The sequence below is a fragment of the Harpia harpyja genome, chromosome 1 (assembly GCF_026419915.1).
Source record: "Harpia harpyja isolate bHarHar1 chromosome 1, bHarHar1 primary haplotype, whole genome shotgun sequence".
Taxonomy (NCBI): Eukaryota; Metazoa; Chordata; class Aves; order Accipitriformes; family Accipitridae; genus Harpia; species Harpia harpyja.
In genome coordinates this window covers 80,371,879-80,388,189 of record NC_068940.1, presented here as the reverse complement: position 1 = coordinate 80,388,189, position 16,311 = coordinate 80,371,879, and the positions used below count along the sequence as shown (strand labels likewise).

General features: G+C 41.4%; 2 protein-coding genes across 5 annotated transcripts in view; one reads left to right on the top strand and one right to left on the bottom strand.

Moving 5' to 3' along the window:
- Nucleotides 1–2,254: 2,254 nt before the first annotated feature.
- RPA3 (replication protein A3) lies at nt 2,255–6,529 on the bottom strand. The gene is made up of 4 exons (XM_052801526.1): nt 6,352–6,529; nt 5,941–6,015; nt 3,720–3,828; nt 2,255–3,222 (listed from the first exon to the last, which is right to left on the bottom strand). The coding sequence occupies exons 1-4, from the start codon at nt 6,448–6,450 to the stop codon at nt 3,140–3,142; spliced, it is 366 nt and encodes a 121-aa protein (XP_052657486.1). The 5' UTR covers nt 6,451–6,529; the 3' UTR covers nt 2,255–3,139.
- Nucleotides 6,499–16,311, top strand: part of UMAD1 (UBAP1-MVB12-associated (UMA) domain containing 1) — an 84,813-nt gene continuing 75,000 nt past the window's right edge. Inside the window, exons 1-3 of one of the 4 annotated variants that reach the window (XM_052801494.1) lie at nt 6,565–6,583; nt 12,004–12,221; nt 14,545–14,659. In XM_052801494.1, coding sequence (XP_052657454.1) covers nt 14,578–14,659 — 82 coding nt within the window. In that variant the 5' untranslated portion in view covers nt 6,565–6,583; nt 12,004–12,221; nt 14,545–14,577. Of the gene's footprint in view, nt 6,584–6,605; nt 6,627–10,906; nt 12,222–14,544; nt 14,660–16,311 lie in introns of those variants that run through there. The other 3 variants (XM_052801475.1, XM_052801504.1, XM_052801485.1) reach the window with 3 other exon arrangements.

Genomic DNA, 16,311 nt, shown 5'->3' with positions numbered 1-16,311 from the left:
TTTAATGTATGATACCCTATTTATACAAATACAGGCAATAAAACTTTTGCTTTATGGAAATGAGGATTTGTAAGTGTCAAGGATATGTTTTTATTCCTCTGTAGTAACAACATTTAGTAAATTTTCCTGATAAATTCCATGGCCAGGTGAATGCAACTACTAACATACAATGTCTCATTTTCTTATTTAAAGAAAACTCATTTGTAACATTTTTGACTTGACTATACCTGTTTGTGTCAAATTCTATCATTTAATTAAATTAGATGCTTACTTTGATACTCAGTGTGTCTTTGAAATGTTTTGGATTTTGAATGTGTGCGTATTCTGGCACAGTGTAACTATCAGTTTTGGCTGTTGTAATTGGTTATCAGACTTTTACACTATTTGCAAAATTTACAAAGTAAGAGGTGTATGGTTTTTAATGGTCAGATTTTTTTCCTTGTTTTGCTTTTAAATTAATAAAGCTGTGATTTGGGGGGTGATTTGTTGTCTTTTAACAAAAAGTACAGCTACAGACATTTTATTAGCTGCAGTTACTTTTACATTTACTGTTTTCTGCTATCTGCTCAATGGTGGTGGTGGCCTTGCATGCTAAAATGTTTTGACCCTGTGGTTCATGCTGATGACGCTTCATTATTTTCATTCCATTACATGCACCAGCCTTGCCTCTCTTCCCTGATTAAGCACAAGCACTTTCTCATCATATGCACAGGCTGCTTGCACATGAGCACAACATGAGTTGTGCATGTGTCCATGCCCGAGCAAGGACAGCAGAACAGGTCTGGTGATGGTGACCAGGGTCAGCTGAGGGTCCAGCAATTGCCAGACAAGTCAGCAGTGACACCCCGACAAGGCTTCTCCCAGCCTCCTGTGTGCAGCCCTAGGTCCCTGCATGGTACTTCACTGCACAGCTGCGTTCTGGTGGCCTCCCTTGGGATCCCCACTAGAACTGAATTTCCCCAAGAGAATTCACCAAATTTTCATCTGTTCCTCCATTTCATGCTCACAGACTGCTTTCTGTACCTTAACCAACTGGGACATAAACCTCTCCCAGGTTCCCACCCTTTACCACCCTCATGTCCTCCCAAAGCAGCCGCCAGCTTCCTCTTCACACCTTACTGGCCCTGCTGCGGGCCCTGGTTTTGGCAACATCCCTCTTTGGTGTTTATGATACAGTTGCCCTGGTGACTCCCCTTTGGTCAGTGACCCATGAGGCCACAATTTCCCATTTTATTATCTATGAGGTCTGGCAGCTTCTCACACCTTCATCTTGTTAGTGCAGTCCTAACTGAGGGTTAGCAGGCCCCATGGTTATTCCTTTCCCTTGGGTATCTGCCTGGCAGTTTCTGAAATTGCTATCCTGTTAAGTGCATATATGACCTGAGCATTACTTTTCCTTTAATATCAAGAACGTTTTACAGTTCCTTGCATTGCTGTCTTCTTAGAATAGCCATATAGCCAGGTTAGGCCACTTATACACAAACCTTGGTAGTCTATAGAGAAGCAGATGAATGAAAAGCACATAGTGGAAACTTTTAGTTGTATACTGTTTGCCTAGCCATGTATCATCGCTGCAGGACTGGATGAACAAGAGTCTTGACTGACACAGGGGAACTGTAGCATTTCCCACTCAGATGTGTTCAAATGTTTACACAGAAGACCATCTATCCAAGGATGGTCTCTGTATGGGGGTAAAGTGCTATGGCCAGCTAGTGGTAGACTGTTTTATTAGGCCTGCATAGTCTTGGTAACTAACTGTACCATAACATTTTACAGAATATATGTATGTGCACAAAATATCAGTTTTCTAAAATAAAATAGCACAAAAGACTTTTAAATGCTAGGAAAACATGCATGCAGTTATTAAGAATGACACTTGTTTCTACTGAGCACTAAAATATAGCAGATAGCACTACAGGACGGAGCATGGTATCATGCCATATGGACCTCATGTTCTTTGCTGTATGAGACTGACTCCTACTTCAGAAGGCCTCCTCCTTCCCAGTGACAGTAACTTTGTCACTGTCTTCTAAGGGGGGGGGGGGGGGGAATAAATCACCTGTTAACTTGATCATCCACCCAGTTTATAGTAACTTTGATAAATAAGAAGTCTTTAAAACATAAATTCCTTGACTGAAAACAGAGATAACTATAAGCACAAAGCTAGCAATCTTAATAAGGCACTAAATCTATCTATTAAGCCTGAAACCTGTTTGTATGAAAGGTTAATGAACAGGCTAAGGTTTATTTAAAATACTTTGAAGTATTTTATTTATTAATTCACAGAGAATATTTCCAAAGTTAGATTCTACCTTGATTGTGTTACTGTAAGAGATGTAAGAATTCTGCTATGTGCCTGGATAGTAACAAAACTGGGAACTGTGTTGAAGTTTATACGGTTAAAGTCACCATGACAAGCTGGCTGAATCCTGGTACTTCTGTGTAGACTCCCACCAAGAATGAAGGTTGTGATGGGAAGTCAACTGCACTTGAAATCCACAAGCCTTAACTAGACATCTTCAAAGTGTTCAATATCAATGCAAAAAGCAAGTACCTTGTACTCCACTTTGTTAAAATTACCTGTGTCAGGTAAAATAGAACAGGAGTCACCATGTATCACTGAAAACAGCACTCTAACATGTAATATTATGTGAATAGTTAAATGTAGCCAGATCTTTTTTATTGGAGAAGAGACCATTTTCAAGATGCAAAATACCCCTACATGTTCAATAAATTTGTATCAAAGCAAATAAATAAAAAATCTTTACATTATAACCCCACCAAATGTCTTCAATATGAGTTTCCTGTGAAGTATCCTAGAACCTCTACCAACAGCAACAAAAAGATGCCTACAAAACTTCAGTTTCTAGCAAGTCCAGTCCTGCAAAAGAACACTCCTCATGGATGCAGAAGGGTTAAATACATACAGACAGTGAGATATGCCCACAAGCGTTCTTCTTGCTGAATAAATACATTTTCAAAGAAAACCATTTTTCACTGACAATACATGGCACACATAACACCATCTTTTCAGTATATTTGATGGAATAAATGCAACTGTTACCATGCTGTCAGGCAAGAAACCTACGGTACTGTTGTCCCCTCTAATACATATGTTCTAAATATATGCTAAGAAAAATCAATTGCTCCGCCCAGTACCGAACGGGAAGTATTCAGGGAATTCATGAATAATTTTTAGTGCTTCATTGTAGAGTTCCAGATCTGAAAGAGGGCAAAGAAAATGGTTATGATGCATAAGCTAAATTCCTCACAAGCAAATGACAGCATTAAAGCACTGCTTATTTTAAAGCAGTATAGCTGAGCATTCCCAGTCTCCCTCATCCTCCCCAGTTTTCCCCGAGGCAGCAACACTCTCATTGCTTGCTTTCTGGAGGGTTATTTTTAGGCCTGCTAGCTGCAGCATCACACAAGGTCCAGTGCAAGGCCAGAAGCCCGCAGTCAGGAGTGCAAGAATGATCAGACCATGGCAACTATCTAGACTGGCTCCAGCTTCAAGTCAGTCCCTACAGTTTGACAGTAAACCAGTGTATTTTGTACAGAATTTTTCCCACGACACTCTCCTTTTCTACATTCTACTCTGCATCTGGCAGCTTGAAGACCTTGTCTGTAAGAAAAGATAATCAGGCTCTCCCTTCCTACTTACTGAAGAAGAGTTCCGAAGTCAAAACGAATTTGTCATAATGTATATTCTTACTTACCAAATGGACTTTTATCTTCTCTGAACTGGACATATGACATGCACATGATGGTTGCCTGATTTGTTACTCTTCCCACTACCTCAAGAACTCCTGAGATCTCTTCATCTAGCTAGAAAACATACCAAATATGAAATTAGTATCACTAAATTAGCTGCTGTCTCTACTGCACAGCACTTAAGATAGGAACTCTCCACAACTGACTGTTCATGACAGATTCTGTTCCATTTCAAACAATACAGTACTACTGAACAGCCCTGTCCCCCCTGCCCCCCAGAAGTCTTGAGCCACTTACTTACAGATTTAGTAACAGCCAATTCAGTACTGACACAGAAAAAATATATGAAGAAGCATCAGAGGGAAGATACTGGTTTATAAGTATATAAAACTCTGTCATTTCGTCACTGAACAGAGACTAATCTAGGACACAGAGAGCAGAAGAATCCAGATTTTAACACATAGCATTCAAACCTGAGTAAACTATAGAACTCTGTAAGACCTAAGGAGGTATCACGCGTGCCAGAGAGCAGTTCCAGTATTCCAGATCCAGGAGGTATAATTGGAAATTATTAAGTAATCTGTCAGTAAGTGTTCAGAATACAAAGACCTTGACAATAACAAGGCTTTGGTTGAACGAGGGAAAAAAAAAGGCTAAAAGTATTATCTTGCTCCAAAATCATATAGCTTGAATATGTTTTCTTTCTTTTTTAAGATACTAATTTTAAGAGTGCAGTACTATTTCAGTAATGTTCTTCCAATATCTAATTCTTACTTTTCACTTTCTAGTAAGTCTCCTGGAACACAGCAATAGATTCCCTCCCCTCCCCATAATTTTGGGGTTCTCTGTTGAAAGGAGAAACTACACACATGCAAACAAAGGAATCTATTAAAGAGGAAAAAAGTTAGAAAGCATTTTGATTAGCAAATCTAGAAGTTCCTCTATTGACATTAGGCAAACCAGAGAGATGAACCTGGCATGTTTTTTCTGCATACACCAGTTTCTCCTACCGCAATGGAACACAGACTGTGAAGTGCCCAACACTGCAGTTATGCATTTATGAAATTTGACCATTTACTCTGTTATGGAAAGTTGTGAAATCGTTGGTCAGATGCTGACATCTGAAGTTTTAACAACCCAAGGCAGGAAACCTTTTCATGACCTCCAGAAAGAAAGAGTTAAGGTACAGGCAGAACTTGTAGGAAAGACATTTTCTTCCAGTTTGAAGATGAAGTCAGCAAGCTTAACATTTGTAAGACAAAACTCTTTGCCAGATCAAACCACATTTTTCATCAACAAGGAGAAGCTCCTGTCTTGAAAGTCAGAGAGTACCATGTGCAATTATTTCACATGGAAATGGCGAGATTTCTCAGCATTAAAGACTACACACATGGTCAGTTAAGCTAGAGCATTTGCCATCACAGCGAAAATAATTCTTTAATTACAACATTTGCTAGAGAAAATAAAACAAACTTAAAAGACAGAAGAGAATGCCACGGTGTTATACCTTTAGTGGGACATGATAACAAAGGAAGCAGTATTTTTGTGCAGTAGTTATAAGCATATCTTATACCCATTGCATTAATTGCTTGATTTTTTATTTTTTTAAGAAAGAATGCTTCAAGCTAACGATGAAGTTTACTGGAATGCTATGACAAGTGTTCTAAGAGGCTATAAAAATGTCAACTCAGAAACTGTTGAGAATACCATATTCTTGGGTTTTTTTGACTACCTTCACAAAATATTCTGTTAGGCATATAAAGGCAATAAGAAAAAGGGAGGAAAAAGTGAAATTAAAGTAAAGCTAATATACGTAGTGGAATATATTACACTGTAAACAACAAATAGAGTAAGACAAAATAGCCAGACAGGGATCTGTCTGACAAGGAATGAGTTCTCTCTCTTAATACCACCTGAAAATTGATGAAGACCAAGGCAGTTCATGAATATGAAGACTGCAAGTTAGCTAGAAGATGTAAGAAGCAATGAAACATGGGTGGAAAAGGGAGAAACCAGGGATTATTTTTTTTTCCTCACTAAAAACCCAATACATGCAAGACGTGCAGGTTTCAGAAGGGACAAAACCTCAGGAACAAACAGAGATATATTTTTTTTCCTGACTAAAAACTTGATATATGCAAGGTACGCACAGGTTTCAGAAATGACAAAACCTCCGGAATCCACAAGAGGCAACATCAAGTATTTCCAAAGTATTCCTTAACTTACAGGTTCGCTCAGCTCCACAGTCGTATGTTTTCCTTCTCCATCCGAAAGCACGAAAAGCTTCCCAGTAGGATGAATCTACAAGACATTAGCCCTGGGCGCTCAAAAGGCAGCTGTCAGCGTTACAGGTTTAACCACCTCAACCAGAACTGCGCAGCAGGCCTTCCTCCGAAAGATCCGACCGTTACGGCCGCCTCCCGCCCTGCCCCCGGCCTGACCGGAGCCGCCGGCCTCCCTCGGGCCAGGCCGCGACGAGATGCACCAGGCAAGGCGACAGCCTCCCCACACGCGGCCCCAGCCCGGAGCGCACCCCGGGGCAAGGCCCTACCCAGGGCGACAGGGCAACTACCCCACCAAAGGCCCCGCGGCGCGGCCCCCAAAGGGCAGTAACCGACCGCCGGGCAGATCACGGACCTTCTCGACGCGGCCCACGAAGCAGACGGGCTGCCCGATGTGCTGCGCCAGGTGGCCGGTGGCGATGCGCGGCCGCGGCACCCCACCGACGTCCTCCATCGCGCCGCGGTTTCCCGCCCTTTGCGGAGGGGAGGGGCGACGTTGCCGCTGGCAACGGGGGGATTGGGGGGGGGGAAGAGCGCCGGGGCGGGATTTCCCCTTCGCCTGACGCGACCCGGAAGCGGAGGCGGAGGTTGGTGAAGCGGCGGCGGGGGTGGCATCGGGCGGCCGGGGCGGTGGGTGATGGCGGGGCGGGTCTTGCTGCTGCCGTGGCGGGGAGGCGGCGGGGGGTGGGGGGGGCGAGCCCCGGGGAAGCCGAGGAACCCGGCTTCCCCGGGGCTCGCCCCCCCCCCCCCCCCCCCCCCCCCCGCCGGCCTCCCCGCCGCGGCCCGGCCGGCTCCTTCCAGCCCTATCCTGTCATTTAATCCTTTCCTCTTAAATCACCTCATACTTTCCCTCCCCTAACGGCCGTTTTCCCTCTCCCTTTAGATACTGGCTCCCCTCAGGTCACCGCTGCCCAAGCCAAGCATTCCCGTCACCGGTCTGTTAACCCATGCTTGTTTTACGGGCCGTAGTTGATATTCAAAACGTCGCGTGTTAACGGCGGCGATACCCACGCATTTCCACAGGCACAAGTATAAATGGGGAGAGGAGCGGCTGGAGAGCAGCCCTGCAGAAAGGGATCCGGGGGTGCTGGCTGACAGCAGGCTCAATACGAGTCAGCAGTGTGCCCTGGCAGCCAAGAGGGCAAACCGCATGCTGGGGTGCCTCAAACACAGCACAACCAGGTGGTCGGTCAGAAGAGGCAATTATCTCGCTCTAGTCAGTCCTCACCTTGGGTACTGTGTGCAGTTCTGGGCCCCACAATTTAAGAAGGACGTGAAGGTTCTCAAATGCATCCAGAGGAGGGCAACAAAGCTGGTGAAAGGGCTGGAAGGGATGTCCTATGAGGAGCGGCTAAGGACTTTGGGTTTGTCTAGTTTGGAGAAAAGGAGGCTGAGGGGTGACCTCACTGCCCTCTGTGGCTTCCCGGGGAGGGGAAGTGGAGAGGGGGGTGCTGATGTCTTCTCCCTGCGATCCAGTGACAGAACCCGTCGGAATGGCTCAAAGCTGTGTCAGGGGAGGTTTAGGCTGGACTTTAGGAAGCATTTCTTTACAGAGGGGGTGGTTAAACACCGGAACCGGCTTTCTAGAGAGGTGGTCGATGCCCCAAGCCTGTCGGTGTTTAAGAGGCATTTGGACAATGCCTTTAATAATATGCTTTAGGTTTTGGTCAGCCCTGAAGTGGTCAGGCAGTTGGACTAGATGATCATTGTAGGTCCCTTCCAACTGAACTATTATATTCATTTCATTTCACTTCATTTCATCATTAAAAGAGCTTACGCTCAATCCCCAGGGTTAGAGTGACTAATGGACACAAGACAGAGCTAGCACTGGACGTGGCACTCTCACCACTTCTTGTCTTTTTCCATGTGTTTTCCCCTACTGTCCCTTGCGTGGAGCGGTTCCTCCCAATTGCCCTTGTGGCAAAGGTGGCTAATGGTATCCTGGGCTGTGTTAGATATAGCGTTGCCAGTGGGTCGAGGGAGGTGATCCTTCCCCTCAGCACTGGTGAGGCCACACTTGGAGCACTGGGTCCAAGTTCTGGGTACAAGAGAGACGTGGACATACTGGACAGAGTCCAGCAAGGGCCACAGTGATGATTAAGGGACTGGAGCATCTTACATATGAAGAAAGGCTGAGAGAGCTGGGACTGTTTAGCCTAGAGAAGAGAAGGCTCAGGGGGATCTTATTAATGCATATAAATACCTGAAAGGAATGTGCAAGGAGGACAGAGACAGGCTCTTGTCAGTGGTGCCCAGTGACAGGACTAGAGGCAATGGGCACCAACTGAAACATGGGAGGTTCCCTCTGAACATCAGGGAACACTTTTTTCGCTGTGAGAGTGACCAAGCACTGGCAGAGGTTGCCCAGGGAGGTTGTGGAGTCTCCATCCTTGGACATATTCAAAAGCCATCTGGACATGGTCCTGGGCAACCAGCTCTAGGTGGCCCTGCTTAAGCAGGGGGTTGAACAAGACAACCTCCAGAGGTCCCTTCCAACCTCAGCCATTCTGTGGCTCTGTGATTTCCTTTCTGTTTCCAGGACCCCAGGACCAGTGTTTCAAGAAATACTTGAAAAAATCTAACTCTGCTCCAGCTTAAAAGGGCGATCCCAACACTGCCTGTGTGCTGGCTGTCTCTTCTAACCAGCTGCGGGCTAGTTCAGCTTGCTAACCAGCACAAAGTGGTTTTTGTTAGTTGGCTCAGTTAGTGTCATGATGGCTTGGCAAGCTGAACCAGCTACCACCAGAAGCTATGCGGAATCAGCATGTGGCCAGGAAGGGGAGTGCTGTGGGGTTATATCTTCAGTGGGGTGTAGCTGGTTGTCATCTCCTAAGTGTCACTATGCCATTCACCTTTTCAGTAGTTTATTTGCAAGAGAATATCCTCATCTCCTTAGCATGTCTTCAGATATTTTAAAGGAGAGTTCTCATAAAGGTAACAGTTGGAGCAAGATGCAGCAAGCTGCTGCAAAGTGGCTCTTCTAGGCTATTTGTCTGCCACATTTTAAGGGTCAGCTGTTAGAAAAACATGTTGTAGAAGTTCTTACAAATACGTGTCTGTATCATGCTTAGCAGCTGTTGAAGGTTTGCAGTCAGAAGATAACTGCAGGGAAAGAAGTAGGTTTCAGCCTACTGAGTATTGTATCTAATAAGCACCTAGCTTTCTATTTTAGCATTTTCTATCTTCTTCAGGGTTTTGAATGTTGACATCAGTTTGAATACTGTTATTTCACTCCTGGCTTTGCCTTTGTTACCTATGCTTTTATTGTCTGACTGGATTGTGGTTGATTCAGCATCTTTGAGCATTTTATACTATGGCAATTTGAGCTGCATAGTTCTTGGTATTTCTGCTTCCCTTAAATTTTATGAAAACTTTAAATAGTCACATTTTATGTAAGTAAAAAAGTCTTTGTTAGTGTTTTGTTACATGTATATCCCTGTTTTGTATTTGTGTTTCTCTTGACACTTACTTTCCTTTCTTCTCTTTTCAAGAAGCACAGGCTAAAGTAATATGACTAATATTAATGCCAGATAAAAGAAATGATACGTCGGGGGTTTTTTTCTTCTTCACATAGTAACTTACATTAGGCCAAAAGCTTTTAAACTGTTCTTTTGGTGTCACAGAGAAATCTTTTCAACATGCATGTTCTTGACTCTTAAATTGGTTGTTTTCATGTCATAAGCAGGGCTGTACAGGGCTGTAAACATCTTGTTCCTTTTCTGATTGCTACTTTATTGGTGAATTACAGCAGATGCTAGTATGGAAGAGAGAATTGCTCTGATGTTCTCTGTCTTCTCCTTCCATAGTTTATATAGCTTAAACTGCTAGATGTGAAATTATTCTGGTTCTTTTTTTGACGTCAGTTTTGTATATTGTTCTGACCTCATTTCATCATTTATGTAATTACTGGCAGTGCCACTGCAATTCTGCTTTGCTCTGTTCCTGGGCATCCCCTCTTTATCTTAGTCTGCATCATTTGTGTTTTTAATATTAAATTACCCTTCTCCTCCTGTCACTTGTGAACATGCAGGAAAAAGCTGAAAAGTAATGCTAAATATGCTAGGATCTTCATTGTATAGAAAAATTTTATTGGATTTAACGTATTGGTTTGGCTCAAAGGTCACTCATACTTCTTGTTGAAGGAGACTAACAAAATGCAGGAGGAATAAATTAACCCCTTTGTGCAGCTCTGTAACTCATCTTTGTCCAATCCCACGTATGTTCTCAGAGCCTCATAGAAAGACAAAATATTTTTTTGCAGCCTCACAGAATTGCTATAGTTCACAGTTGACTACTTGCTAATGACTGAAGTGGTGCCAAAAGCACTATTCCTAACTATCAGCGATTGAGATTGGGGAAAGAAAAAATTGTGTTCACTTTTTGGTGAGGGGGAAACATGAGGAGAAGGGAATTGTATATTCCTACCAAGGGAGATTTTTATCTTTAGGCAGTGAATTCAATTTCAGGTCTCCTATAGAAATAAAATTAATCCCATCTGGAAAGGAAAAGTGCTGTGCTATATAGGAGAAATTACTGCAGGAATGTGGTACTGTGTCTGAATGGCGGGTGTATTTTCTGTGATTTTGTGCTGACAGCTTTTGAAAAAAACCCACAACTGAGAGCTTTTTTTCTCTAGTCTGTGTGACTATGCATCCAGGTCCACAAACTTCAAATTTAATTTTTACTCTGAAATGAAACTTGTGTGGAAACTGGTTGTTCTCAGCTTTCGTTGACTGAAACCTCATCTTATCTACAAGTAGTAAAACTCCAGCCTGATTCTGCAAGTGCTTAAACTGTGTTCTTATCTTCAAGAGCACGAGTGTTTCCATTCAGCTGTGTTTCTTTGTTGGACAGGGGCTTTGTTCTGTTTTTAACATCTAATTCAAGAAATTTAGTGGTTGCATTTCCCGTTGCTGGAGAGATTTATGTTTACTTTTGAAGTTCCACAGTTGATAAAATTCTTAAGAGAGCAAATATCACAAATGTCCCCACATTGCCTGTCTACAGCTTTTCCTTTACCTATGGCATACTGTATATAGCTCTACTTTTTGTTTCTGTGCCCCCCTTCTATTTTGTTAGTTGTTCTTTGTTATTGAGTTTAAACTTAATATTGTGTTCAGCAAAGGTACTAAAATACTGCAAGTAGTAGTTGGCAAGCTCCTTCCTCCACATCAGTTATGCAGACCTGAGATCTACAAGCACAAGTTTTGTTTCTAAGTGGTGAACGCCCAGAGAAGGAAACCGCCTCACTAAGCACATTAGTCTTTTTAATATTTGGATTCCTTACCACCTCCCCAACATTCACAGTCACAAAATACAACATGCCATTTTCCTACTGCTGGACCAGTGGTTTTAACAGCATAAGAACTTGAGGCCTGAGCTTAAGGGGACTTTTGTTAGCTTTGTTCTTCTGCTTCAAGCAAAAGGATGTGTGGGGTTTTTTTGTTTTGTTGTTTGAGAAATACTGCTGGCAGTGGAATTAAGTTAAAGCTACTTCAGAAACTGAAAGCTACATGTATGTAGGTAAGATGAATTTTGGGGGTTTTAGAAAAAATTGGGATAACAAGGCTGCCTTCTGTCAATGAAAGGAAAAAATCTAGTATGTGAGCGTGCTTGTAACATTAATTTCGCTAGATCAAATTGTACTGATTGTTAATTTACTCTGAATTGAAATGTCTGTTGTCCTTTAAGCAGTGAAGTTTAGGTATGTTAAATATGCAGGATTTAAAAAATGACAAATGCATGGTTTCCTATACAATTCTTTTGTGCCACATATACACTGATTAAGATGCTTTTCTTTGTGCAAAAAAGAAGGGAAGGGGAACACAATGTGGTAGAGCTGAATACTGTACAATAATGCAGATGGATCTCAAAGAGAAAAAAATGTGACTGGAACAACTGCAGCTCTGGCACCTAAAGTGGCTGACTGGAATCTGAGCCTTTACCAAAGCTATCTGTAAGATTTTACACATCAAGTTGATTTTGCTTCTTGTTGTTGCACACTTAGGATGAAGGTAAAATTGCATTTTAAACTGTTCCACAACTGCCTCTCCTTCATACATCATTGGAGCAGAAACCTGACTCTTGAGCATTACAGCACAGGTTTTTACCACTTGAGCTATGGGACTGACAACCCTAATTGGTAGCAGGAGAAGACTTATTCCCTGAGGGCTGAAAAAGGAATATGCTGCTGGCGCCATGTGTTGAGCCTGGGTGTGGGGGAAGGTAAGGAATAAATGAGATAATTTGGAGTTTCTACTGTGTAATCTCCACGGAACTGGAAATACCAGTATTTCACATGGTAAGGTAGGAAAACAAGCAAAAAGGAATAAAGTGCAGATAAGTAACATGTTTTTAATTACTGCATACCTGGGATTGGATGGTTTGTTCTGTTCTTGTGTACTTCAGTGTAGTTTATTTGGTTGCTATAAATTGCACTGTGTCAGCATAAGCAAGAAGTAGCTGGCCAGCCTGCGGGGTATTCAGTCTTTTAAGTCTCAGGTATCAGTCCACAGTTTGAATTGTTGCTGCTTTTGCCGTGTTCTATTTATATACTGTTCCTGAACGCCAGTGCTTACACTTCCTATATGGGACTTTCTGTAATCTGGAGTATGGAAGTGTTTGCTATTGCTTGTAACAGCAGAGTGTGAGGCAGTTTATATTGGGTGAATAGTCAGTGCTGATTGTGCAGTTAGTTGTTACGGGACACTGGCTACGGCAAAAAAAAGTCTTGCTTATGGTACCATGAATATTTGCGTGGTAAGGGAGGAATTGTGGCAAATAATTAATCCAGGATTTCTACCTTTCTTTCTTTTATTTTTTTTTTAAATCCAAACACTCCATGGTAGCACTCTTCTCTCTTTCCCACCTTCTAAAGATTCTTCTTTGTTAAATTTAGTGTGAAATAATGTTATCAAAACTTGGCATTGTACACCTCTTTTCTTTAGACTGGACTCCTCTGCTGGAGGTGTCTATTAGATGTTGCTATCGGTTTGTCAGTCCCTTCTCCTTTAAATGTTGGTGTCTGCAAAATGAATCAGGATTCCACCCCTCAAACTCTACTTCAAACTTGAAATTACATTATTCCACTTTTCCCAATTTTATATTGGTATTTTAGTAGAGAAGATCTTCACATGCCTTTCTTTGAACCTTCCTTTCTGCATTTGGCACACTGTGTGTTTCAGCCAGATCACAGGCTGCTCCATAGGTCAGCATTGTCCAGTGGTCCGAGTTCAGCCCTCAAGGGCTGGAGGTGAGTGCACCTTCAAGGGGTGACTGCTGCTGCGGTGCCTCTTTCCTTTTCTCATTGTCCTAGCGCTACGGACAGAGCTGCTGTTGCAGGAGGAGGCTGAGGAGACTCTCAGTTGCTGTGTTCAGTGGTGCCAGTTAGGTAGAAAGTAGGTGGTGGTACATTGGTAGCCATCTCAATAAATTGAACCTGTGAATAGGTGCTTTGTGTAGTTCTGTTGGTTGTTCTTCACAAGAGTGATGCTTCCCTATAAAGCTTCTCTTACAACTTTTCGTGGAAGAAGAGAAACTTCATTGAGTCTACATCTTAAAGTTCAGAATAATCAGAGGATTGCTTAGAAGAATGTTTCATGATGTATCCATGTTTATGGGGTGGTTCATAGGACTTAATTTTGTAAAAGCTGGCCCAACTGCCTATCTTTTGGCTAATGCTTGTGGGGTTTTTAATATGAATTTGTCCTTTTTAAGCTATTCAGAAATGCTTCTAGGTAATCTTCCAGTCTTGAGAGAGAATAGGTACTGAGCATAATCTTTTGCAGTTAATGTTTTTATCCCACTGCTTTCCTTGTTTTGTTCTAGCTGTTGCGAACTCAGAGTTCTTAGCTGCTTTGGAAGATTCTTTTAATGAATTACTGTTATGAAAAATTTGCAACATATGATTTTGTTGCAGTTTCTTTTAAGGGGATCAGTGGTAGCTGTTAATCAAATACACCCAAGTGTTAAGCTGTCTCTAAGACTGCGAACTGGAAAAATGAAAATAGATACTATGCTAATACTGTAGGGGTGGGTGGGTTGGTCTTTATAATTGATGCACAGACACTTAAGACTGAAAATCTCTAGTGCAATTTGCTTCATTCAAGTATTCCTGCATTATAAAGTTGCATTTTCTGTAGGAGCATGTTTTGGGCTTCAAAGTTGAGATGCTTTAGAACTAACTCTGATGAGAAAGTTTGTGTAACAACAATTCGAAGTAGCAGAAAAATATGGAAACGTGCTGGATAAATGCTGAAGGGAGCTTCCTTCTTTCCTTTAGAAAGGTTGAAGGTTTTTTTTTTTTAATGGTTCCACTCCATTCATAACTTTATAGAAAAGCCTTTTATACTTTACTCCCTTTTTGCCTGTAGAAGTCAATTGCTACATCAACAAGGTAATCTGTGTGAGATACAAAAGCCTGATATTTCAAATCTGGTAATAAAGATTAAGCTGTAATATCATGTATGTGGCCTTTGGCATGGTGTGAACTTCTTATGGTCAATTCTGTTATCTTATATTTATTTAACATGTTTTGTCTTCATTTTAGATAACAACTAAGAAGAAAAAAAAAAAGGAGGCTATGTTCAGCTTCTTCCGGAAAAGTCAAGATTCAAAGAAGGTTACAGTGCCAGAGAGAGAAGCAGATGGATTTGTTATTGTGGGTAAGTGGTACTTCTGTATAAAGTGCATCTGTAAGTGATTCTTATCATCTTTGAAATGTAAAAATTTCTTTGAGATGCTTAGACCAAATGAAATGTTAAGAGAAGCCATGATAAAAATTGTTCAGAATTCTTACTTTTTCTGAAGGAGTTCATATTCTTAGTCTCATCATTTGGACTAAATAGCTGACATTTTATTTACGTAGGTATGAACTCTTACTCAAGAGCATTGAAAATACAGTTTCTTATTTTCCTCTCATATTGTGAGCAAGGAGAAATTATGACCTTACAAAACAAGAACGTTCAAAGCTGGGGCTTCCAGCTTTATGATTAGAGTTGTGGGAAGAGAATACCTTATTGCAGTTGTTCGAGGACTGGTTTTTTTCAGGTTCCTTCCTTTTAGCGTTACCCCCAAAGTCTCTTTATATTAGAAACCAAGAAACATCTGTGTATTTCTAGTCACATGGCAAATGCAGATGTTCTGTCTGAGAATCTGACTCTTGCTTAGTTTGATGAAAATTAAGCAGTTTAGGGTTTTCAAAGTCTTTTTGTTATTCAAAAACTAATCTGAAGTCTACTCACCTGTGAACTGGCTAAATTTGCAGCTTTAGTCAAGCTCTTTCAAAGTCTTGTAGCATGGCTCAAGCATGCAGAAAATAAAGAATTTATTGCTATCATGCTGTAACTGATGCTTTTCTTTTTCCTCTTTTGAAAATTTGTGTTTTCCTCCTTGTAAATCTGTCATCATCAATATTCAGATTCTGCTGCTCTGATTTACTGACTTGTTCTTATCAGGAGTCTTACAGTGTTTCTCTATTTAAGTGTTACTTGAGCATTTTCAAGTCACGAAAGCCTCTAGATTATCAAAATCTAACAATATGAGAGACTACTGGAACTCTTTCTGAGGAGAACTTACTTATATTTTTTGTAATAGTTCGCCATTAAAACAAATCTGGTTTCACATCTGTGACTCTGTTGTCATGTTTAATGGTTGCCTTCCACTAGATTTGTTCATCTGCATTGGTTTTGATGGCTACATCAAATCACTCCAGCACTTGCATTCTGAAAGGGCCAAAGAAGACGCATTGTTGTCCCCAAAAAGTCTGGAGACCATTTAGAGTTTCAAATTCTGTAACAGGCAGAGAGTTCTGCACCCAAATGTTGCTTATGTCCCACAATTGCTGGTCCTGATTCTGCATTCAGTTGAGCTTCATTCCTTTTTCCCAAAATGCTGTCAGTGTTTATTTAAACTTTGTTCATATAAATTCATGTTAAATTAATCTATTAAATATAAATTTAAGAACTATAAATTTTGCTTGAATCCTCTCTTATTTTATTTCTATTTATTATTATTTTTTGCTCAGACGTTAATTTAGCAAACTGCAACAAAATGGACTGTAATTTCATCTTGGCTAACTTTTACTGGGCAAAAGAATTGCCGTTAACCTTGTCAGTGGAGCATATGCTAAATGGATGTAGTTGCAGAATTATAGGTCAGCACTGAAGCAGATGCTTATCTAGATGTTTTGTTTGTCTAGGAATAGTGGCAGTCCGAAAAAAAAAAAAAAAAGCCCAAACAAACCACAACACCTAGCTATTCTGCTAGTCACTTCTTTATTACTCTGATGGGAGGTTCTGAAGCTTTTTTAAACTTA